Source organism: Scardinius erythrophthalmus (assembly GCF_964197995.2).
Source record: "Scardinius erythrophthalmus genome assembly, chromosome: 2".
In the NCBI taxonomy this organism is placed as follows: Eukaryota; Metazoa; Chordata; class Actinopteri; order Cypriniformes; family Leuciscidae; genus Scardinius; species Scardinius erythrophthalmus.
In genome coordinates, this window is record NC_138222.1 from 11,494,148 (window position 1) to 11,520,975 (window position 26,828).

Consider the following 26,828-nt stretch of genomic DNA (forward strand, 5'->3'; position numbering starts at 1 on the left):
CACAAACTACATCCCCTTGGGGGTTGTCAGCTATGCCTTGGTGGTCTCCAGCCACATGGTGGTCCACAGTCTTGCTAAAGTGGTCTTTTACTCCGCCGTGGGGGTCTTTAGTCCTGTCTGATCTGCTGTGGTGGTCTTCAATCTAGCCTGTTCCACCCTGGCCTCCTGCTCAGCCTACTCCATCCTGGCCACTTGTACTGCATGCTCCACCCTGGCCACTTACTCAGCCTGCTCCTGCACTACCTCAGTCTCCAGTTGTGCTTCCACTCCATGGACCTGGCCCTCCATCCTGACCCCGGATCCACCTCCACCCCACTTCCCTCTTGGATTTATGTTATTGTTTGAGGAGTGTCTGGAATCTACTCCTTAGGTGGGGGGGCTATGTCACACATCCACCATCTGGAATGCCCTTGATCTCCACCAGAGGGTACTCCTCATAAGTTATTTAGTCTCTTGGGGAAGAATAATAACTTAAGTGCATTTTCTCATTGTGTAAATTATCTGCCAATGCAGTAAGGAAAATCATCTTGTTTCCGTTTGAATTAAGATTATTTTTCTTACCCCACTGGCAGATAATTTTACTTGTTTTAAGTTAAATGCACTTAATTTAGATTATTTATCTAAATTAATAATCAAATTTTCTAATAATCCGGGTTAGTGGCATCACCAACCCTAAAATTTACATAAACCCAGCCCCCTGAACACGATTCATAGATTATCAAGACAGAATATGCTAATCAATGTATAGAAGATAACTCCACATCAGCTACATAAATTCATCAACTAACCATTCAGAAATGTCCTGTTGCATCTACATGTTGTCACTTCTTCTTGAGTCTCTCCATCTTTGTCTGACTCCGGTTTGAACATAAAAGGCAAAAATAAAATTTAAATGTTCAATGTGTGTCTGTGTGAGGTAAAAGGACACAAGCTCTTGAAGCTCTGCCCCCTGTGCCGGGAGCAGTAGTTCATTTGCATTTAAAGGATTAGTTCACTTTCAAAAACTTTTTTGCTGATAATTTACTCACCCCGATGTAATCCAAGATATCCATGTCTTTCTTTCTTCATTCGAAAAGAAATTAAGGTTTTTGAGGAAGACATTCCAGGATTTTGCTCCATATAATGGACTTCAATGACAACCAACGGTTTGAAGGTTCAAATGTCCTTCTCAATACAGCTCAAAGTCTCTACACGATCCCAGTCGAGAAATAAGGGTCTTATCTAGCGAAACGATTGGTCATTTAAAAAATAAATATACATATATATATAATTTTTTTTTTACTTTTTAACCACAAATGCTTGCCACAAATGCTTGTCGTGTACCATCTCTGAGATGTGCCACGCATCGCGTGAACATTTTTTTAAATTTTTTTTTTTTGTAGAAAATGACCGATTGTTTCGCTAGATAAGACCCTTATTTCTCGACTGGGATTGTGTAGAGACTTTGAAGCTGCATTGAGACAGACATTTGAACCTTCTTTGAACATTTGAATAGTTGGTTGCCATTGAAGTCCATTCTGTGTAGAAAAATCCTGGAATGTTTTCCTCAAAAACCTTAATTTCTTTTCGACTGAAGAAAGAACGACATGGATATCTTGGATGACATCGGGGTGAGTAAATTATCAGCAAAAAAGTTTTTGAAAGTGAACTAATCCTTTAAATACAAAGGATTCAAGAGCTTGTGTCCTTTTACCTCAGGGGTGAGTAAATAATAAGGAAAACATTTTTTTTTTTAAAGTGAGCTAATCCTTGTCACATGCCTGTCCTGTCTTGTGCTGCACATGGGTGTTTGTTATGTTGGGCCATGTGCTCGTGTCTATTGTCTAGCCCCTCCCAGCTTGTTATTTGATTATTGGTTAATTTATCCCACCTGTTAGTCTCATTACCCTCCTTTGTTTGTTCCCCTATTTAGCTTCCTTGTGTTTGTAGTCCTGTGCTGGTTCGTTGTCTGAGTTACCTGTTCCTGATGTTCCTTCCCGCTGGCTAGTTGTGTCTTGAGTTTGTATCCTATCTGTTTGTGTGGAATAAATCTCCTCTGCATTTGAATCCTCGTCTCTCGTTCATTCAGCCGTGACAGAACGAACCAGCCTCTGTCACGGCTGAATGAACGAGAGACGAGGATTCAAATGCAGAGGAGATTTATTCCACACAAACAGATAGGATACAAACTCAAGACACAACTAGCCAGCGGGAAGGAACATCAGGAACAGGTAACTCAGACAACGAACCAGCACAGGACTTCTTCTTCTTCTTCTTCTCAGGTTTAATGGCGGTTGGCAAACCAAACTTAAATGGTGCATTCCCGCCACCTACTGGATTGGAGTGTGGATAACGTTATGGTAGTAGTGACCTAAATCCTGTTATTTAAATGAGTGTCTTTTAAAAAATTAAATACTTCTTCATATATTTTAAATTGCTTTGGGCCATTACCTAATAATGCTTTGATAGAAAAAACTTCAATTTCCATTTCTCTTAAAGCTTGAAATAATTTAAATCTTTCTCTTGCATAAGCCTCACATTTTAATAATACATGTTCTACTGTTTCCATATTTTCGGAACTACATTTGTCACAATACCCAGTCTGGTGTTTCCCAATCCTGACCATACTTTGATTTAGTAGACAATGGCCAATGCGCATTCTTGAAATTATAACATCCTTCCTCCTATTTCCAAAGTTTCTTCTTTCAAAACCAACTGTTCCTTGAATTTTGTATAAATGTCGACCCTTATTTCCACTGTCCCACTCCTTCTGCAATTTCTTCCTAATTTCCTTTGCTATTATACTTTTTATCTCAGTCTTACTCAATGCAATTTTAATATCAACTTCTTGAAATTTAATGGCCTGTTTGGCTAAACTATCCACCTCTTCATTTCCTGCCACCCCCATATGAGCTGGTATCCAAAGAAAATGAATAATGATTCCCAATTGTCTAATTCTAAAAAGACTTTGTAATATTTCATAAATTAAGTCCTGTCTAGCTGTAGAAATACCACTTGCTAGACTTTCAATTGCAGATAAAGAGTCTGTGCATATAACTGATCTGATTGGCTGAACTTCTTCGACCCACTGTAATGCTAATATAATTGCTATTAATTCTGATGTAAATACTGAAATGTGATCTGATGTTCTTTTCAAAATGTTGACTTTAAATTGAGGTATAAATACTGCTGCAGATGTAGTACCAGAATCAGGATCTTTTGAGCCATCAGTATATATCTGGATGGCACTATAATATATATGATCTATGTAATCTTGTACCTTTACGCTATCCAGGATATTCTCAGCATTTTGTTTATCTTTGTGTAACTGAATATCTATAAAAGGCATTGGAAAAAACCAAGGAGGAATTGCTGGCAGAACCACACATGTAGCAATATTAACATCTTTAATTATTTCTCTTGCCTCCTCATTAATAAACCATCCAAAACTTGTTAGTTTTTTATAGTTATATTCCCAACAGTCACTTAAAACATTCTTAACTGGATGATTTTCCAATTGACCTTTTATGTTTGCCCAGTATCTCATTCTTAACTTAATCCTTCTCATTCCTAATGGCATTACTCCCGTCTCAACATTAAGTGATGACACTGGTGAAGATCTTATTGCTCCACAACATATCCTTAATGCTTGATTCTGAATTCCCTCAATCCTATCTAGCTGAGTTTTTGAGGCAGAACTATACACCATGCTACCATAATCTATAGTTGCTCCAATTAGTGCCACATAAATACTTTTGAGCGATTGCCGATTTGCTCCCCATTCAGCTCCAGCAAGACATCTCATTATATTTACCACTTTTTTACACTTATCTATTATTTTCTGTATATGTACTCCGAAATTTAATTTTGAGTCCATCCATACTCCTAAAAACCTAACAACTGATGTCTGCTCCAATGTTTCTCTATACATTTTAATATTTATATTAGGGTTTGTCTTCTTTTTTGAAAAACAAATTACTTGTGTTTTTGCCATAGAGAGCCTAAAGCCCCATTTATTAGCCCAGTTTTCTATCAAGTTGACAGCATTTTGAACCTTTTCCTGTACAAACTTAACATTCCTACCTCTTTTCCATATTGCAGCATCATCAGCATATAAGGATTTCCCTATCCCAGGTTCTATCTGAGAAAAAATGTCATTAATCATTAAGTTAAACAAAATAGGACTGCTGACACTTCCTTGAGGAGTTCCATTCTCGATTACATAAATCGAAGAATACTCACATCCCACTCTGACCTGAATAGTTCTATTTAACAGAAAGTTCATAACCCAATTATACATTTTACCTTTTATTCCCATCATATCTAACTTAATTAAAAGTCCCTCCTTCCACAGCATATCATATGCCTTTTCAACATCAAGAAAGACACCTACCAAAACTTCTTTATTAATCTGAGCCTTTCTTATGTCAGCTTCCAAACACAGAACAGAATCCATAGTGTTTCTCCCTTTTCTGAAGCCACTTTGATAAGGGGAAAAGATATCTCTCCTCTCTATAACATAAACCAGCCTACTCATTACCATACGCTCCATAATCTTACATATATTTGAGGTTAGAGCTATCGGCCTATAATTAATGGGTTGCGTATGATCTTTTCCTGGTTTTGCTACTGGGATAATTACTCCATGTTTCCATTCCATTGGAAGCTTTCCTGAATTCCATACCTTATTATAAAGATTTAAAATGACATTTAATGAAGAATCTGATAAATGCTTAATCATTTCATAGCATATCTCATCCCTACCTGGAGAAGTTTGTTTGGTCCCTGCCATTGCTCTTTTTAACTCATACAAAGTTAATTCATAATCCAATGCATCTCCAGTTGACTCCTTAACTTCCAATATATGAGGATTCTTCCTCACACTCTGTTCCCTTATCTTCATCATGTCATTTGATATATTTTCATTACTATGTACTTTCACAAATGTTTGTGCTAGTATCTCTGCCTTCCTGCTATCAGACACAACTACTTCCTCATTATGAATTATCGTCGGAATACTATTATTCCTTTGTTTTCCTCCCATCTTTCTAATCATATTCCAGACCTCATTGATTTCAATGTTTCCCCCAATATTATTGCAGTACTCTCTCCAATAATTTCTTTTTGCTGTCCTGATAACCCTCCTCACAATTGCCTGAGCCCTTTTATAAACAATAAAATCATCATAGCTAAAAGATCTTCTTACTTTTTTAATCATTTTGTTTCTTTCTTTAATTGCCACATTGCATTCTTCATTCCACCACGGAACAATTTTCCTCCTACTACATGCCTTCTTTCTACCAAATACTTCTTCTGCTGTGCTCCTAAGAACCTCACTAATTTTTTAATTTAAAACATCAATATCTTCCACAACATCATCATTAATTTCAGCCATTTTGTTATGGCATATCTCTAGGTACAACTCCCAATCCCCTGATTTAAAATTCCACTTAGGAATTCTTTCCATACCTGTTTTTATTAAGTCAACTCCAATTGTACTACAAACAGGAAAATGATCACTACCAATAGTACTTTCATTCAATACTTTCCAATCACATCTTTGAGCTAAACTTTCTGACACTATTGTCAAATCTAACACAGAATATTTGCATTGAGAAAGATTAACTCTTGTATAACTTCCGTCATTAATACATACTAGCTCTCCCCAGTCCAGCATATCTTCTATGATCAATCCATTATAATCAGTATTAGAACTCCCCCATAAAGTACTGTGTGCATTAAAATCACCACACCACACCATTTTAAAATCCCCAATTTCTCCAATATTTTCCATCATATCCTTAGTTAGCTTGTCACATGGATTATAAAAATTGATTACCCTAATACTCTGATTTCCTTCCCATACCTCCACTACCACAGCCTCATACTCATTATTATCTTCAACTTTTCTAAACCCTATACCTTGCTTAATAAAAGTTGCAACTCCACCACCATTTCCTTTATTCCTGTCTTTTCTAATTGTCTCATACCCACTAATCAGAAAATTTAACTGTGGTTTAAGCCACGTTTCCTGAACACAAATAATATCTGGGTTCACATCACAATTTTCTATAAAATGCTTAAATTCTTGCCCATTTGCAATTAAACTTCTTGCATTCCACTGCAAGATTACAAAAGCCATTATGAGCAGTGGCGGACTGGCACCAAAAAGAGGCCCTGGCAATTTTAGGCAACACATCAGGTCAATGATCGCGAGAAATTCCACTGACTAAAAACATTCAGAATACCTTATAAATAGAGAGATTGCATACATTTAGGCTATTTGTCCTTCACAGGAAAAATAGAAATAAAAAGTCATTATTATTATTTAGTTCATAGGGCTATTATTTTTCAGAGATAGGCCTTGGTTTTTGTTTGTTTGCTTTTTTCCTTGTTTTTTTTTTGTGGCCGCCTGCAGCTCCGCTTAATTTATTATTATTTTATTCATATTTACATCTACATTTACATTTATGCATTTGGCAGACGCTTTTATCCAAAGCGACTTACATTGCATTCAAGGTACACATTTTTACATTTTGTCAGTTCAAATACTTAGTCTGTTGATTTGCGACGGCCTGTTGTTGCAGACACTCCGCTTTATTTATTTATTTAGCCTTTTTATATTGTGATGAGCGCCGAGCGAGCCGCTGGCTGTGCTGCCGGTTGCGGGCGGCCAATCCGCCAAAAGGCGGCCGCATCTCCGCTTTATTTATTTATTTAGCCTTTTTATATGGTTGTGCGCCACAAGTTGTGATGAGCGGCGAGCGAGCCGCTGGTGGTGCTGCCGCTTGCAGCCATTGCGCCAATAGGCGGCCGCTTCCTCGCTTTATTTAGCCTATTTATTTGTTTGTGATGCGGCCACAACAAGTGATGAGACCAGGCGGCCGCAGTGGCATTTGCCCACATTGCCCAATGGCCAGTCCGTCACTGATTATGAGCCCCCACATGATGTCTGACTGTTTGTTGTTTGTACCACGAGTCTTTCATTTATCATATCAACTGATACGTTCTTTAGTTCTAAATATTTTTCTGCAGCTCTGATGATTATCTTAATCCTTTCAGATCTACTTTCAGTCTGCGCTGAACAATTCACCACTTCTGCCACAAAAGCTATAAATGAAACTTTGTCTTCAATCAATTCAATTCTTTTCCTTGGTGTTGGCATCTTACTAGGTTGTGGTTGTATCCTATCAGGGGCTTCCTCTACTATGCTTACTTTGGGGGTTTGTTTTACTTTTTTAAGTGCTTCAGCATATGATATTCCTTCTTCCATTCTCACGTTTTGAACCTTAATTGCATCTTTTCTTACTTCACAACCTCCATAAGCTGCACTGTGCTCGCCCCCACAATTACAGCATTTTAGGGTTTTACCTTGTCCACATTTACCATACTCGTGATCTCCTCCACATCTTGCACATCTTTGTTTGCCTCTACAAACAGCAGCCACATGTCCGTATCTTTGGCATTTGAAACACCTTATTGGAGGAGGAATGTATAATCTGACTCCATAGCTGACAAATCCCAAAAATACTCTTTCTGGTAATTTGAACTCATCAAAGACCAACATAACTGAAAGACTGTCTGTTTTCTCATTGTTTCTGAAACATTTCAAGCGTCTTACTTCCTTAACTGCTGCTCCCTTTACATTCCTTTTGATCATCTCATCTGAAACATCCAAAGGAATTCCAGATATTACACCTCTAATCCAGTTTCTCTCTTCTGGAATTGAGCATTCTATTTTATGTCCAATCAATGTTTTAATTCCCAAAGTTGCTTTTTGTTGCCTACTATCTTTACAAAATAACAACAGTCTTCCATCCTTCGTAGTTTTTATATTCTCTACAATCCCTACACTTTCTTTAATTGCTTTTGTAAGTTTCAAAGGGTTGATGTTACTCACAGAGTCGGTAGCAAACTTTACCATTACTTTATACTCCTTCTTTCTTTGTGCCAGTTGACTTCCCTTGTCGCTTTCCGAGTCTGAAATTAAATCACGACTTTTCTTCCTTTTCTTTGTTTTAACTACGTTCCACCCTAAACTTGAATTTCCCCCACTATCTTCCTCAATCCTATCATCCTCCATTTCCGGATCGCTTCCGGAATCTACGTCAGTTCCTACCATCCGTACACCAGTCACAATCCAGCCGTTTGCCCCGCCTCCCAGCACAGGACTACAAACACAAGGAAGCTAAATAGGGGAACAAACAAAGGAGGGTAATGAGACTAACAGGTGGGATAAATTAACCAATAATCAAATAACAAGCTGGGAGGGGCTAGACAATAGACACGAGCACATGGCCCAACATAACAAACACCCATGTGCAGCACAAGACAGGACAGGCATGTGACAATCCTTTAAAGGAACACACAAAACGGTGCATTTTTACTCACCCTCAAAAACTGACAAGTTTAACATGCTATATAAAAATATCTGTGGGGTATTTTGAGCTAAAACTTCACATACTCACTCTGGGGACATCAGAGACTTATTTTACATCTTGTGAAAAGGGCATTATACCACTTTAAAGTTTTAGTATTAGGTAGGCCTATTTTAGTTCCTCATGTTAAATGAAAATTTGAAATGTTGCTTAGTCAACTAGATTAATAAAACAAGTTTAAGTTTTATAAAATATATTTACCCAAGTTAAAGTTTATTTAGTATTCCATTGCAAATTGTATTGACCCTTTGTGACTTTAAGTGACAGAACAAAAATCCGATTTGTATCAAAAGATCAGATTTATGCTGCATCGCAATGTAACAGCCAATATGTCTCAATTAGGAATCTTGCAATTGTTCTATTGCTTGGATAAGTTGGATTCAACTCGGGTCATTGGACAGCAAATCCTCGGTAAACGGAGTTCTGTTGATTTTCGAGTCATGTGACTAGTGTCATTTCAGCTCCACATTGGTTACAAGTTTTAACCTGGCTGTAGATAACTCAAATTTCAGTTCGACATCTGTTAACAGACAGTCAAGAACCGGCAAATTCATTTTCATTCGACTGATCATTCACAGAGCAAATTCTTCTTCATGCGGCGTCCTCATTGTGGACTAAAACAGACTGATGGTGATTATCTGCGTTTAACTGATTTTCATTTTGCATATTTTTCCTGGTATCAACGTCAATTAAACAGATTGAAAAATTAGCTACGTGCTATTTGTTACTGTTTCTATCCCTAAACAAAGCGTAGAGCTAAAGGCTAAATCTATGCAATTATGTCATTACATCTGCAAGATGCGCGTATCGTAAGTCTATTTCTTGCTGTTAAGCTTTTAGTAGTGGTTTGCTGTTGCGGTGCTGTAACACCACAGAAACGTGCACCATTTTGCCTCCTCGTCAAATCTGAACACGGGAGTTATCAGGTTAGTTTTCTCACTCACTCACTGGACGCTTTAGCACCTCCGCTCTTTTACTGGAGCAAGTGGACACCAGAGAAACGCGTTGAAGATTGTATCATGAGTAGCGACAGGACCCTGGTTACGCGTTATTTGTCACGCTGCCGTGGAGAGCGCGCTTATGACAATGCCGAAAAGTTACCTTTCCGCTTCAACATAAGTGCGTTATTGGAAGATGCCAGGCTGTGTGAAATGAACTCATATTTCAATTTCACTTTGCTCAAAGAAGACGTCAACCAAAGTCAGCCCATGGATTCAAGAGCAAAAAGTCGCTATAAACGCGCATGGGTTTTACCGGGAACACTTTGGTGTGGACGAGGCACAAGCGCCAATGACTATGAACAGTTGGGTAGGTCTGCATCCATAAATTCATATGCCTTCACTCTTAAAAATAATTGTTATTTATTGGCATTGATGGTTCCATAAATAACCTTTAACGTCCATGTAACCTTTCCATTGCACAAAAGGTTATAGTGAATTATTAAAATATTCGTCACACTAAGAAAAAATGGTTCTTTTTGTTAAGCTATATTTTAAAAGTGTTGTTCAGTTCACTTATAAAAAGTTTGTCTCTCAAACTTAAATAGGCAGTAGCCACCTACTACAACAAATAAAACTCACTTAGACATGTACACAATCACAGATTATGTGAGTTAATATCAAATACAAAGAGTTCTGTTGTCACAACCTACCCAACTACTGGGTTGAGTTGTAACACTAGCTTGGGATAGATGTAACAAAAACTGGTTTTTTGCTGAAATAAGATCCATACTATCCAATTTATGCAATACATTTATTGAAGAACAAAGAATACTTAGTTTTGAATAAAGTGAACAATTGAAATGAAAAAACAAAACAAAAAAACATTGTATTTCTTTTAGGACTTAATTTAGCACAAAATTGTGTGTGTGTGTGTGTGTGTGTACTGTATTCCTGTCACATAAGGGTTCAGTAACTAGCTTGCCATCCATCTATTTTTATGTCAACTTTGAAATATCACACAAAAAACCCTGGACGGAAACGCCAAGATGCGCATACATTCTAAAAATGTGCACAAAAAACCTATGAGCTCATCTGAGGCAGATCATTTTTATCCTACAATTTTTAGATAATTTTTCTCCTAAACGAAAACACATTTACCACACAAATCCCTTGATGCGCAACAAAAAACTCAGGTGACTGCCTCAACAGAGGATTTGATTGATAACAGTAATTTTTCATGAACTTGACCTATCCCTAGCCAGCCCAAACAGCCATAAAATGTGATTTAACTGTTTTAACATGTGGGTTTGAAGTTAGCATGAATACAAAGCATCAAATTAAACTAGATAAATGGATACTTTAGGTTATGAAAATAATTGTATCAATGTCTTGATAAAAAAAAGTTACTTTCTTTCCTGAATGTGTTTTTTTTTGGTCATAAAATCTACAATGTTTCTCACAGTCACATACCACTTCTCCTGTGAACTCAAAAAGGAGATGGGAGTGTATGATTTTTATGCCATCACCACAGCTTTTTTCTGACCTGTCAAACTGACAGTGTTAAATTGACACCGTGTTACAACACTCCCCGGTCTCCCCTATACTAGTGAACTAATTTTGTTGTTCATACCAGTACAAAATTAAGCATTTTGCATAAAATGCTGCTGGAGCTGTTGAGTGTATCAAATATTCTGTAACAATGCAAAGATGTATACATGTTACAAAGGCCTTAGAGCACGGGTGTCAAACTCAGTTCCTGGAGGGACACTGTTCTTCAGAGTTCAGATCCAACCCTAATTAAACACACCTGGACCAGCTAATCAAGGTCTTCAGAGTTTACTAGAAACCAGCGATACGGTGTGTCCCAATTCTTATACTTTCCATCCTAAATAGTATTCGAAAATAGAATTAGTGCATCCCAAATCATATGTTGAAATGAGTATTCCAAAGATACCCGGATGGTCTACTATTTCTGGTTAGAATTTGCACATCGATGCACACTCTAAAGGCTAATATTAGACAAGGTTGGACAAGGATTCGATTAGAACTACAAACACGAATAAAAAAGGTTAAAAACTTTCAGCATGATGGATGTGAGAGTCCAAAGGTTAAGTAGAGAGGTTTAGATAAAGGGGTTTGAGTGAATAATTATCAGTATCTAACCTGAAGTAAAGATATTTATTCAATGTTATCCACATTATATATCATCTGGAACAGCATTGTAAACTTTTGTAATGATACGTTTGGCCATTAACTTTAAATGCATCATTATATTTAAACTGCAAACACAAGATGAGAGTCTCCGCATGAAAGACCCACGATTGGCAGATCAACGTGCTACTACATTTCTCTCCGATACGGTAGGAAATTGAATGTGGAGGATTTTAACTGTGACAAGTTTTGATTGACAGGGCAGTTTAAACAGTTACAGGATGCATGCAACTAAGCGACAGAGCTGTCTGTTAAAGATGATAAAGTAGTATGTCCTAAAGCTTGCATACTCTTCTGCTACACACTCAAAAGTATTTACTTTTTATTCACTAAAAGTGTACATACTTTTAGGGTGCAGTATAAGTAGGCAAATTGGGACCCAGCAATAGTCTTATTATTGGGAGATACAAGGGTCCGTGGCTCTACCATTGGGGAAAAAGCAGCGGCTAACTTGGATAATGTGTGCCTTGATAACCAATCACATTACAGCCTTGACGTCATTGCATATCGTTCAGAGTTGTGCGGCAGTCTATGGGTGTTTCTCAAACGGAAGGCTGCATCCTACCGAGATTGCCTCCTTCCTAGTTCAGTCCTTCTGAGGCTTGTAGGCTAGACTCCTCCTCAGCAATTAAATGCTAGAATGAGACTGTCTAGTTAGTGTGCATGGCTATGTCACACATGTTCCCGCCCCCACGGTCACTGCACGAAAAAACTTTTAAAACTTAACTTTTCCCAATTACAAATCTTTATATTAACTGGCTTTCTATGAATGCAGCCATGACAGCCATCTGCGGTCTCCCAGTGGCTTACATTATTGTCAGTTTAATGTTAGTGATTAATTTACAGCAAAACAAAAGATAACATCTATGCTTTCATGTCCGAAAACATTATTTTTGTCTTACATTTCATAATAAACTCAGTACCGACTCGTTTTCCGTCTGTTTATTTTCGTTAACTTAAATGTGTGCAAAGGATTGTGGGTGATTTAAGGCCACGAAGGATACATCCGATGCATCCTTCAAAACAGACCGAATGAAGGAAGTGAAATGAAGGCTGTCTTACAAGGATCCTTCAAATTGAGATGGCCTTCAGCGACGTTTGATGATGTGGCAGCCGAGATATGCAGCTTTCGTAGGATGTAGCTTCCGTTTGAGAAACACCCAATCACTGTTTGCTGATTCCACAGAAATGAATGAGAAATGCTGTAAGCTAAATCATACCTGTCGCAGCATTTTAATTTTTTTCGGTGTAAAAATAGATCCAAAATGAACGTTTAAGAAAAAAACATGTTGAAGATTAGCCGATGGGCTGTCGAGTCTTTTCTTCTTTTTTTTTACAATTATGAATGTTATCGGCGTGAAAAAAAGCTCTATTTTTGTTATTTGCTACATATTAAGTGGTTTTCCTGAGAGCGATAAATCAAAGTGCAGTTTTCATGCCAGGGTCATGGGTGGTTGTGTGGGGTCACCGTGATTTTGCCAAGTAAGACATGATCCTGGATCAACATATTTTGTTGATCCTGGAATAACATTCCTGTCCCAAAATTTTGTCCTTACCCTATCCTTACCCCTAAACCCAACCCTACCCATGACTTTTCCCTACAATCAGAGGGAAATGATAGGTGAATAACACTGATGTTGAAGGCACCTCACCCTGGTTCTAAGCCTAAACTTGTCATAAACTGTAAACTTGTCCCTCAAATCTGATTGGTTGATTGGAAAGTTGTTCCAGGATCAACAAAGATGTTGATCCAGGAACATGTGGTACTTGGTGAAATCACGTTCACCGGTTGGGTGGCTGACTGTCTGTGAATGTATGGCATGTCCTCGAAAAGACATGGGAGGTCCCTGCAACATAACCTGGTTATTACAGTTAATACTAGCTATGTTGTGCATCAGTAAATCAATATAATTACAGAGGGTGTCATAGAGTTATACATGACAGTCAAGAACGGAAGAGTTACTGTGCAAAACAGAAATGTGCCCTGCGCATTACATTTTATTGAGATGTTACAAGTTGTATTCTATTACAGATAATCTACATAATAATGAGGACAGTATTATTTTACAATATTGTAAATAATCTATATTTGTTATTTGATTATTTAGACTACATTTTTCTTCTCTTATCAGGTATGTTTGTGCATGCGGATAGATGCTGCCGAGAACATGATCACTGTGAGCACATCATACGCTCCTTCTCTGTGAACTTTGGTGTCTTCAATCCCACCCTCTTCACGGTCTCCCACTGTGACTGTGACCACAGGTGAGCACAGAAACTCTGGGTTCTTTCACATTCCACAGATGAGAGGCATTTTCAGATCCTCAGGGGAGACTCTTTAGAGTCATAACTCATCCTTTCTGTTTGTTCACCTTATGTATGTTATCCTTATATGGCTCGTATACGTTTTTTTAGGACACTGCATGTTTTAATAGAAAAAGAATATATATCTTCAGCAGGACAGCCTGTAATTTATGTAGAAAGGACTTTCTTTTGATGTGCAACAGTCTAAAAATGTTGTCTCAAAAAATTAACACCAAAATCTATTTGAGGTATGACAACTACTAACCAACAAACTACAATACACATTTTAAGTTAAATAAAAGTTGTTCCAATTCATTTAAACACAATTGAGTGGTGGTATGTAAACTATTAATAATTTAATGTGGTTTATTTTAACTGCTAGTATACTTAACCTAACAGGTCACAACACAAAATAACACTAAATTTCAATATTTATTCTACTTATCATATGCAAAGCATGCTGGGAACTTAAAATCCACAGACAATTCCTTTAAATTGCATTAAGTTGAATTGCATTTTTTTGCAGTTTAAATTAAAAAACAATATTAAATTGATGTAGTAATCAACAATTTGTCAACATAACTTTTCTAAATTATTTTTGCAACTTAAAATCAATTCAATCAAATTACATTTTAGATCAATTAATACTTTTTTTTTTTTTACTTGCAACCATGCATTTATTTAAATGTTTTTTTTAGAGTGAATTTGTTCCCAGGGAACACAAATACTGATAAACTGTATGCACTGAAAGTTGCTTTAAATAAAAACAGAATCCTAAATGCTTAAATGTAAATACATTAAGCATGTGTTTAATGGAAGGGTTCGCTGACATTGAGACACAAAAGATTTCATGCTAATCATATTTATTTCTGTCTTGTATCTTCCTATCTCTGTTAGATTTAAACAATGCCTTCTCAATGGTAATGACACTATCTCCAACATGGTGGGCTACAGTTTTTTCAACGTCCTGAAACTCCGCTGCTTTGAGCTGATTCAAAGGAGGCAATGCACACAGTACAACTGGCTTGGAATGTGAGTGCAAGAAATGAAATAATGCATTCCAAAAATGTTGCTTCATGCTTCTGTTTGCAAGCAAAAATGCAGAATGGATAAAAACACTGTAATTGTATATATAATTATATAATTCACACAGCTGTCTTCATTGACATAACCAAATTACTTCCATTGAATAATTTGTATGGCATCATTATAGTATGTTCATTCATAGTCTTTCATAGATTTTCAGCCTGTTATTCCAGTTTCTGTGTTAAATGTGAATCCTGTAACAATTAACAAAGTTTACTGGACTCATTGTCCTAGATTGTCTCCGATTTATACTTATATTTGTTTGGACATTCCTTTATAATATTGGTTTTACATTCTAGGATGAGTTTCTCTGTAATAACATTGTGCCAGAGGTGGGAGTAAGTTACCCACATTGAAGTCATAAGAAAAGAAGTCGTCGAGTCAAGTCTCAAGTTGCAGTGCACAAAATAAAACAAGTCAGGGCTATGGCTTACCTCAAGCAAGTCATGTTGAGTCCTGCGAAGAAAGTCACAGTACCATGCAGAGGTTACTTTTCCAAACAGTTATGAACTCAGTTATGAACCTGAATAATACAGATCTGAGAATGATCTGATCTGAGATCAGAATAATACCTCTCTTAAATTTTTTTAGAGTAATTTACCAAGTTTAATGTGTGAAAGCAGTTATTTTGTCTATTATGCTTGCACTAATTGACAGGGCTGCTTGAAACCCTGGTTGAAAATATAGGTCTTGTTTCCTCAGCCATTTTCCATTTACTAACTTTTTGTAGTGAATCACTTCTGAGAAAAATGTTGACAGCAGTATGTTTAGTATTGTCCTTTAACCCAGAGTAACATTATGCTGGTGTAACTAATTTTTTAATCTCTAATTGCAGGTGCACAATGGTTCAGCTCGCACCTGTGGCAGTATTGAAAGATTCAACACCATACAATTCCACCAATCTAAGTAATGAGAAAAGTGGCACCGTTGACCTTCCATGCAATGAAGTGCCAATCAAATTGTCACATAGTGGCAAACAAAGAACCTCTAAATCTAAACGAATTAGACTGGCAAAGGACCAAAGAAACTGCGCTCCAGTTGACTATGCAAAAGGGGGAACATCTCAGCTTAGTCAAAAGTTGGTGAACCCATATGAAAAACAGAAGAATCTACAAACAGCTGGACATCGAAAAGGAAGAACAACTGTGCAGCCAAACTCATTGTTGACATTTACCCTCGCTCCCCAAAGGAAGCCATCTAAAGAGAAGCAAAGAATAACTCAAAAGTTCAAAATGGGAACTATTCTTCAAAGCATCCACAGGACATCAAAAGCAAGTGTCACTCACTCACCTTCAACCTCATCTGAAACAAAATTACTCTTGGATCAAAAGACGATAGTCAATCAGTCCAAACAAATATCTGCAAATAAATCAGGAGCAAGGACACTTCAAAATAAGAGAAAAAGAGGTAAAAACAAAACCCAGAAATCCAGAAAGAGCCAGAAGAAAAAACGAATTAAAACCCAAAAGCATTGATGCTCACTTTCAATCATCAGAAATGCAAAGGTTCTTATTTTTCAAAAGATAAGAGATCTTTAATCAGGTATTAGATTCAATTATGTGTGACACGAGAAGGTTTTTTCACACTGCGCTTTACCCTGGGTTATTGTCATTCTAAACCCCGCTTTTAACCCTGGGTTAAGGAACGTTTCACACTTGTAATTTAGAATCAGGGTTAGCACCGCTTTTTACCTGTGGTTATGAAACCCTGATCCACATTTGGCCACTCCAGACACGTTGACGGGTTCGCCATCTTGGAAAGGTTAACATGACGCTGTCATCACTCGCACTTACAAATCAATGAAATTTCATTGAAAATTTCACAGCATTGTGCAGCCTATGGCTGTAAAACCACGGAGCTATAAATTCCAGATGAAATGGGATAACCTTACAGAGGTGAGAATGTGCAGGTTTGTGTTTTTTATGTATAACTCAATATGCAATATCCATATGCAGAATTATCACATTAATGATAAATTAAATGCTGTGACAATCAATATCTATCTATAGATATACATGTGAATAACTAGGTAGTAGATGCACAGTCAACTTGCTTTTGAGTGGTCATGGACCGGATTTGACCGTTCCAATATGACAGATGGCTTACGTATAACAGCCCATAGAAACAGACACTAATGAGGAATCTAAACATCAGGCTGTGTTTCCCTGTTTGAAGTGAAAAATGTCAAATAGTGACAGAAAACACGAAAATTGGAGAAGTTTCATTCTTACCTTTATAGTCTGAAGACTCCATTCAGTATAAACTTGATAGTACAGTCGGCAACATATAATATGAGGATGCACAGTGCTAAAGTCTTTATGTAAACAGGAAATGTGAACGAGACACTGCGTCATTGCGTTGGCACTATGGGAAGGTCCGGTGTCTGAATTATGTGTACACATGCACCATTACCATTGGCCATGGACAAAGTCAGGTGACACTACATAGAATGTGACTATGTCTATAAAATGATGCCTGAACACGGCGTCGCCAGATTTATTCATCCAAAGAAGCCAAAAGAACTTGAGATCCTGGGGTTGAATTCACATCAACACTGAAAAATCTAATGTGTGCAGAGAGGGCCAGCCAGTCTCAGCACAAACATCTTGCAAAGGCGTGCCTTTTGCCAACGCCTTTGAGGCAGCCACACTCCGAGTAAAATGACACCTAGAGGCGAAGCGATATAGTGCATCTTGTAGGTGAGAGAAACCGCATCTGAAAAACCCAATGTCTTATAGTCTGTTTGGTAGAACCAAACAAGACATTGAGTTGATTGGCTTTAGGCCACTGGCGTGAGCGATGGACGTACTGTAAAAAGTGCCCGGACTGGACATAATCTACTCAACCTCTCCTGCTCCAAAGAGTCAAGCAGTGGAGGGGAGAAGGCTTGAAGAACAACATGATGAAATGGTGATGAAGGCACCTTTGGAACATAGTCTGGCCAAGGTGCAATATCACCTTGACCAGTCCAGGGGTCAGGACAGGAGGCAACTGACAGGGCCTGCAAATCTCCTACCCTTTTAAGAGAAGTTATAGCTATTGGCAGAGCTACCTTAAGAGTCAGAAGCTTTTCTGTGGCAGACTCTAAAGGTTCAAAGTGAGCATCCGACAACCCTTCTAATACAATAGATACAGTAGATCCCATGAAGGAACCTGCAGTCTGCAGATAGGCCTGTGCCATCTGACACCACACAGAAATTGGAACACCATGACATGCTTCCTCACAGATGCCCCATTAATGTGAATGTGGCAAGACGAAATAGCGGCCACATACACCTTCATGGTAGCAGGGGTCAGTCCTGCTGTGAGATGTTCTTGCAGAAACTCCAGTACTGAACTAACCAGGCAGTAAACTGGTTTAAGATGACGCTGTTCACAACATTATGAAAAGAGATGCCATTTAATAAAGTCTCCTAGTAGAGGGAGCCCTAGCATTAAGAATGGCATAAACAACTTCAGTCGAGAGACCAGAATCTATGAGCCGGTACCCCTCAGGGGCCATACCCAGATCCAAATCTCTGGTCAGGGGTGAAACATTGTCCCCCTAACCTGGGACAGAAGGTCCCTCCTGGTCGGAATCTCCCAAGGAGAGCCTTCCAGAAGACACTTCCAGGAGAGACGCTAAGTTCAAGAACTATACTCGAGCCGGCCAGAACGGGGCTACTAGTAGCAGGCATACCCCATTATGACGGACCCTCGCCAGAAGTGTCTGGCATTGACAGATGGAAATCTCCTGACCTAGCCTCAAGCTTCCCACCATGGTGAGAATAGACTCTACCCGAGCGGAAGACATCTGTGTCCGCATCGTAGTCAAATCCCAAACTATGCAGAGACATGTGGTCCTCTACTTGGACAACACACTTTTCTTGTGGTTTAATATTAAACCCAAGCACCTTAGATAAGCAAGGACGACATCTCGATGCTGAACCACCAACTCCTCTGACTGAGTCTATAGTATCCAGTCGTCTGTGTAATTGAGTATATGAATGCCCTGAAGTCACAACAGAGCCAGAGCTGCATTCATGTACTTTGTGAAGCGAGGAGACAAGGCTAGGCCAAAGGAAAGAACCAAATATTTGTAAACTTCACCCTTGAATGCAGACTTCAGGAGACTCCTGTGCATTCCAGGCAATATCTCTATCGCCCTTTAAGTTGTAAGGGTGGATTTCCTGCAGGGGTTCAGTCTGCAAGACTGCCGAATGACTAAAGAAACATTGTCAGCAAGATGGTAGAAAACTGTACATTTCTTGTCTATTACCACCCACTGCTACTTATACCAACAACGGAAATAAGCACAGTTACAATAGCTTAATATGTGGGAGAGCATTACTATAGAGAGTGACAATATTGTATTGCAATAAGTAACACTTCAAAGTCAATACCAAATCAAAACTAGTTAGCACATCCTTTGTAACTGAAAAGGTTTAATGACAAAATATGGTTATGGTTACACTTAAAATAGTTACAAAATAGATGTATGAGATGATGATAACTTATACCATTAATTGTACCCAGCATATGTAAAATGTTACCTGAGAGATAGAGAGAGAGAGAGAGAGAGAGAGAGAGAGAGAGAGAGAGAGAGAGAGAGAAAGAAAAGAGGCAGAGCATAAAAGAGACAGAGCCACAGTTACAATCTTCCTTTATCCTTTCCCTGACCATGTAACTAAAACCCAAATGTGAGACATTCAAGCTGACCAATCAGATAATTACAACTTCCCCCATTGTACTAAAGGTGTGACAACTCATAGACCCCCAAAGTACACACATCTTGGCCTACAGGCCTTGATCGCTATCAGCCCCTCTGTGCCTTTAGAAACTCCAAATGGTTCTTGTGGTAGAAAGAGGGGGTGGAAAACAGTAAAGCAAATGTCTTTGTTCATTTCAAATATCTTGGATTATTTTCAATCCTACAAAGTCTATTGGACAGGATGGGGGTGCGGGCTGTGGGGAGCCTGAAACTCGGTGCCCTGAAACGGCTTGCTGGCAGGAGACAACTGAACTGACTAAGAGATATATGAATGGAGAGTGGCAGGGTTGGCAGAACAGTTCCAGGAATGCATAGAGACAGAGAGGAGGCATGATCTTGTTTCACCAAACCCTCTCCCCCAAAGGGGCTCGCTTTGATGGCCCTAGCATCAGGACTTCTTTTTAACCACATGTGCAGCAATGACAGTCCTGAAATTTGCTTTTGTCCCAGATGGCTGGGACTGTGTTCTGCACCCGGGCCCCCAGTCCTTGCAAGGGGGGACACAAGCCACCACACTGGCCTTCTGTTCCTCCTCCTAGAGCTTGCCTCGGGATGGGAGGTTGAGGCTGTGGGCTGCTGGACCCGACGAGGGATGCTGGAATGCTTCAGTTTGCTTCTTCGCGTGACTGGTATCCTCCAGAAATGTTTTCTCTCTCTCCTTGATCCCTGACAAATTTAACAACAGGTGCCTCTCCGTAGCTACCGTTTCTGTCATAGAAAGGCTGATATCGTGGGATGTTGTTGGCCCAAGGCCCTTGGTATCCAGATCTTTCAGCAGGTCACCCTGTTAGGCCTGTAACACCACCATGGTGTGCAGGGAACCACTAGCCTGATCCACTGCTTCATAGGCCTTGCCAACCAAAGCAGATTTGGTGCCACATGGCCTAGAAGGCAAGACCAGCTTTTTTATTGAAAATGCTAAGGCGGGAGAGAGATAGCCCACAAGCATATCCTTAACCCGCGGGATCGACTATGCTCCCTATGCTCACTCAACCCCAAGATAGCCGTGTAATCTGACGTTGCGGGGTTGTGAACACAGGTGGAATACGGGGATTTCCATGACCTTGTGACTTAATTATGGAGGTTGGAAAAGAAGAGGAGGTTTCGTTTTGGTGGCTGGGCCTGACAACTCTCAAGAAATCACTCATCCAGTTTACTATGAAGTAGAGCCCTGCGCAGGACTGTTTTCTTCATCCCGCTCCCGCCCGCGCCCGCCGAATTTCTGACCATTACCGCCCGCTCCCGCAACGTATGTGTTTCACTCCCGCCCGCTCCCGCAATATGTATGGTCACTCCCGCCCGCACCCGCAAAACTCTGAGAATTTATTCCCGCACAATAATAGAGATGCATTGATTTTGTGTCTTCAGTAAAAAAACAGGAAAAAACACATATTTGTATTGCTATTATTAAAGAGATTCATGGGGTTGTTTGTTTCGTTTCCCTGGGCGGCATAGCCTACTGGACACATACAGGATAAAGGAGGAAATCGAGTGTGCTGTTTTTGGATGGTTTTGTTTTCGTTTTTGCTGTTTTTTTATTCAGGATACTCTGTCTTGCGCGTGCAATGATGACGCAGTGAATAGTGATGCTTCTCTCTGAACAATCAGCAGTCTGCCGTGTTTTCACGTCACATTTTAGTATCGCCTCAGCTTGCCCAGAACCCCGCCGGAGGTGGTACGAAAAAAAGTACCTGGAAGCACAGTTACAACTTTTACACAGTGGAAAACCAAACAAAGGCGAGTCGAGTCGAGCCGAGGCGAGCTGGTACTGTGTAGTGGAAAAGCGCCATTATTGACATCTCCATCATGTTGCAAGGCTACCTCCCGATCCCGCAGTGTTTTTTTTTGCCGCCCATTCCCGCCCGCAGCAAAGTTCAAACCGCCCGCTCCCGCGAGATTTGCGTTGGGTCCCGCGGGACCCGGCGGGACTCAATCCCAATGCAGCCCTCTACTATGAAGCACTTCCCTCCTCTGACCGGGTCATTTGATGTTTAGTTTGGCCACCGCTCCAGTAAAAACCTCGACCAGCTCCTCATTCGATTTAGAATACGAGGGCTGCCCGCCAGCTGTACCCAAATCAAAGCCTCCCTCAACATTTAACTCCTCAAAGCTAGACCCCACGGAAGGCAGGTCCTTGTCCAGACCAGAAGAAATCCCGTCTCAGGCTCGTCCAGTGTTCCATCTGTGAACCCCACGATTTAACCCTTTCGTACGTATGATCACACTGGTGTGATCATTCTTGGCTGGTCCCTGGAGCGTACAATCATACCGGTGTGATTAGAATGGTCAGTGCATCACGTGATCAACTGCTAAATTCAAATGGCTGGCGCTGAACCAGAGAGGGACGTGCTCAGTGCTTGTCATATATCACAACCATTCAGTATTTTCAACCACATAATGTTTATTTTAGGTTTCAGACATAAAAAATTCACATAAGTACTAAAAAAAAACAATAGATTTAGAGTTTGTAAAATACACACTGATGTCTATGGAAGCGGCAATAATAATCCTTTCCATTATAATTAGACAACACGTTTTATTCATATCAGGTTTACATTGTGAAAGTAACTTTAAAGTTTACTTTATTCTTTTCCCAGTTCACCAGCCACTTACTTTTGCAGTGAGGATAGGTCACTCCCTCGAGAGCTGACTTTGCGTGCTCCATTCCCATACATACAATACAGAATTTGTGCTCGTCTTCCCCTGAAACATAGCGGTGCATGACAGAACACATCTGAACTTGTTTATTTTTAATCAAAACTCCTGCTCTACAACACACTGAGACAGACACTTTTGACAAACAATACAGACAAGCAGCTTCTGAAGACAAAGAAGCTAGTGACGCTGTGTTCAGGTGCCATTTTACAGACGTAGTCACATACTACATAGCGTCACCTGACTTCGCCCATGGCCAATGGTATTGGCGCATGTGTACACGTGATTCAGACACTGGCGCACGCTGAAGATGTTTCCATAACACAGTGGCTCTCAAACTCAAACGCAGTGGTCCGCCCCTCCCCCTTCAACAAATCTCGCCCCAACCACACACACACACACACCTCTGACTGCCAAATAATTTCACCAAAAAATGATAAAAACGGCAATTTCCAGAATTTTTACATTTTTACAAAAAAGTTTTTACATTGAAAAACGTGCAATGAAAAACACCTGCAAAAGTTTCACTTTGTCATTGAATCATATAACAGTAAGAGAGAAGAATAGATCAGAACTTAACTTTTAAATAATATTTTAATAAACAAAAACATCTAAATATTTCAGTGATGCTTTGGATGAACAATATATAAAAGCGCCAATATATAACAGCTTTTGACATCTCCTCACGAGCTCAGCTTCTTGTTCGTCTTCTCACCGGAACACGCACAGAAGCGAAGTGGAGCGTTCACAATAGCAGCTTGTGATTCAGTCCGCTGAAGAGGTTCTTTTCTATGGCAAGCAAATTCTGTGCTGGGCTTGTTCAAACGGTGAACGGTCTGAAGAAGACCGCTTTATAAAGGCACAGTGCCAACCGCTATTTACTCATTTGAACGGCATTGCAATGGCTGTTTTTTCTTTTTTTCTGCTGATCCCCCCCCCCCCCATCCTGCAGTATCCATGCAACCCCCCACACTTTGAGAACCACTGCCATAACGTCAATGACTCAGCGTCGAAGTTCCCTTGAAAGAGAACCCAGGAATCCGTAACTATTTCAAGTGTGAAAAGCTCTATTGTGAGGTGAAAAAAGAAAATTAAATAAGGCATGAAAATATTGAAAAAATCTTTTGAAAATTGCACAGAGTTATTTTTTTTATTACTTCAGGGGCCAATTTTAGACAATGTAGAAAAAAATATATACTGATAGTAAACAATTCATTTGTTTTTAAATATAACATTCCCAAAAACTTCAGTATATGCACATACTGTACACCTGTGTTCTGTTATTAATAAAAAGCAAATATGACTCAATAAATTGTGGTACAGCTGTATTTTTACCAATTAAATATAATATTACAGTTAAATGTAAGTTTTATTGTATCTGGACAATTTAAACATTCCTAAAACAAGAAGTAGTCCAGAATGCGGTGGGCTAGATTTGAACCACAGACCAGATTTGGGTGTCACTGACATACATTATTTTTATATTAGGTGTTTAAGTTATGCCCAGAATATATATTGGCATAGTAATATGACCAATATTCCAATAATCTATCAGTTGCTACAATAAAAGGCTTTCAGGTAAATGGTGCAATTACAGAATACTTTAGAAAATATGAATGTAATGTACTGTAGCTCTGTAATTGTGTTGACAATTCAATGAATACACACACTTGGCATGTGATGTACAGTACTGTCACCACTGTTAAATTAAGCATTCTGCAAGGGACTCAGCAAATGTTCTCTAGTTTAAGATATTAACAATAAATAACACACAACAATTTACATCTGAAAATTATTATAATTGGTAGCTAAAAGTATAATCAAATTAACTTTTAAAAAATAAATGAAAATAGATTATGAAATGACTTACAATTAACATGAATAGGAGGAATGTGATAGTTTTCCTGAAAGATGTTTTTTAATTTGCATATTGAAACTCACTATGCGTTGTTTGTAGGTGGTAATAATGAGAAAAACTGTAAAACAAATGTGGCAATATATTCAATATGTAATGTGTGGGCAGATGCATTTAGACCATGCATGTTTATTAGCAGATCCTTGTAAATAACACAAAACCTAATTTTGCTATGTTTAAATTATTTAATTTTTTACATTTAAAGGGATAGTTCACTTTGAAATTAAATTTTGGTATGTTTTAGCTTACTTCAAGGGCATCCAAGATGTAGGTGTCTTTTTTTCCGCAGTAGTTAAAATTTTGATATTTTTAGGTCAAACCGTTCTTGTCTGTCAGTCATATAATGCAGATCTATGGTCACGGTCTCAAAGAGCATGCACAGAGTCCAAATTAAAACAATTCCCCATCGTCCAAATTAAACAATTCCGCATCGTAAGTACACATTGATGGGCTAAGACACGAAACGAGCGGTTTGTGTGAAAAAACGAACAGTGTTTATATCGTTTTTAGCTCTTATACACAGCCACGTCCAAGTGATCTGAGGGCGCTCGCGCATCCTAGACGTCGCCTTAAAGACATTTGTTCCAATGAACTGCCGTAGACAAGGCGACATCTAGTGTATATATCTATGCACCAGTCTGCGTACACGTCACACACCAGGATGCACGCGCACCCTCAGATCACTTGGACGTGGCTGTGTATAAGAGCTAAAAACAATATATATACTGTTCGTTTTCTCACACAAACCGCTCGTTTCGTGTCTTAGGCCATCAATGTATACTTACGATGGGGAATTGTTTAATTTGGACGATAGGGAATTGTTTTAATTTGGACTCTGTGCATGCTCTTTGAGACCGACCTGCATTATATGACTGACAGACAAAAACGGTTTGACCTAAAAATATCAAAATTGAAACTACTGCGGAAAAAAAGACACCTACATCTTGGATGCCCTTGAGGTAAGCTAAAACATACCAAAATTTAATTTCAGAGTGCACTATCCTTTAATTTATTTATAATTTTGTTATGAGAAAAAGAAGTTCATTGTGCATCACGGAACCACATCTATTGTTGCCACAAAGTCAATAAAAAGTCTTTGCATTGGCAGTTTGGGGATTCAACCAGCAGGTGCCAACAAAATTAATCTAGAGTTTAAATGATGTGCATTATAGTTAATACCGTCCATAATGATGTGTTAGATCACTATAATTAATTTATTAATTCTACCTAAATTCTCTGTAAAGTAATTCTGTGAGGTTTTGCAGCATTTTTTGTGCATTAAAAGGTAGGAGTTACATAATTGTGTTGTGTATATTCACATTTTTTTAAAGAATAAAAAAGGATTTGTCTGAATTCCAATTTCATAAATGCTTGTTTTCTCTAGCTGTGGTTTTGTTTGTCGGTTTCAAACACAGAGGCACATAATCCTAAATGAAATCCTAAACTCTTACTTTTTCAATTTTATATTTTTTTGTAATGAGTCTTGGGTAAATAAGGGAACATAATAAAAGAGTCAAGTATATAATGAGGGAAATCTGTTCAAAATCTGTAAAAAAAAAAAAAAAAAAACATTCTTAAAGGGGACACCACTATGAAACATCCAAGACACTCATTTTGCTGTCACTTCTCCAAAAAGTTCCAGTCAAGGTAACAACATTTAACACCCGTGAAGCAATTTTCTTCTGCTATAGAATTTGATACTTTTGATATGCTGTCTGACAGAAACTTGGCCTAAACTGGAATACTATAAGCATAATCCTCGCCTGAAGTGTCAAGAAATAAGTGTTGCTGCAATTTACTGTGGTATGCTTGGCATTACTCATAATAGAGCAGGCTAAACATTTTGTTCATTTGAAGTATTTGCCAGGTGGATATTCTCATGGACAGCAGATGATAACACCACAGTATTGGATTCAGTGATAAGCTTTACTGCTATTGTGGTGGAAATTCAACAATAAAATTATAGTCAAGTATAGTTTAAAAAATAAATCGTCTCGGTTACTGATGTAACCCTCGTTCCCTGAAGGAGGGAACGGGAGACGTAACGTCGACGTGACGACGTAATTGGGATCACTTCAGGGAGCCCTATCAACTTCGAGTGTCTACAGAACGAGCCAATGAACGTTGGCGTGCGTGAATCGCGTCACGCGCCCCGCCCCGCCGCGCGGGTATAAACAGGAAGCGGGCGCACGCACACATTGTTTTTCGCTGAGGAGCCGAGATTTGTGACGGCCATGCAGCGATGGTCAGCAACGGTGGCGACGGGACGTTACGTCTCCCGTTCCCTCCTTCAGGGAACGAGGGTTACATCAGTAACCGAGACGTTCCCTTTCAGTCGCTCACGTTCGACGTAACGTCGACGTGACGACGTAATTGGGATCCCATGGAAAACGCCACGGTTGCTGCCACATCCAGCGCCCTACGCAAGACTCTCAGACCCCCAACTGCTGGGGCGGAAGATCTGCGTAGAGGGAGTTCAACTGCTGTTCCATTATACCCCACACAGCGGAACTCTTGGATAACACTGGGAAAGCGTACCTCTCCAGGGG

At 39.1% G+C, this 26,828-nt stretch overlaps 1 protein-coding gene across 1 annotated transcript; it reads left to right on the forward strand.

The window, feature by feature from the left end:
- Positions 1–9,272: 9,272 nt before the first annotated feature.
- LOC308687248 (uncharacterized protein) lies at positions 9,273–16,464 on the forward strand. Its single transcript, XM_081359615.1, has 4 exons — positions 9,273–9,725; positions 13,702–13,834; positions 14,771–14,905; positions 15,795–16,464. The coding sequence occupies exons 1-4, from the start codon at positions 9,437–9,439 to the stop codon at positions 16,432–16,434; spliced, it is 1,197 nt and encodes a 398-aa protein (XP_081215741.1). The 5' UTR covers positions 9,273–9,436; the 3' UTR covers positions 16,435–16,464.
- Positions 16,465–26,828: the final 10,364 nt, after the last annotated feature.

What these genes read in the sequence shown, in the direction of transcription:
- LOC308687248 (XM_081359615.1), top strand. Translation starts at nt 9,437, where the DNA reads ATGAGTAGCGACAGGACCCTGGTTACGCGTTATTTGTCACGCTGCCGT. An exon ending in CAATGACTATGAACAGTTGG is followed by an intron (nt 9,726 to 13,701) that starts GTAGGTCTGCAT and finishes TTCTCTTATCAG; the next exon opens with GTATGTTTGTGCATGCGGAT. An exon ending in CACTGTGACTGTGACCACAG is followed by an intron (nt 13,835 to 14,770) that starts GTGAGCACAGAA and finishes TATCTCTGTTAG; the next exon opens with ATTTAAACAATGCCTTCTCA.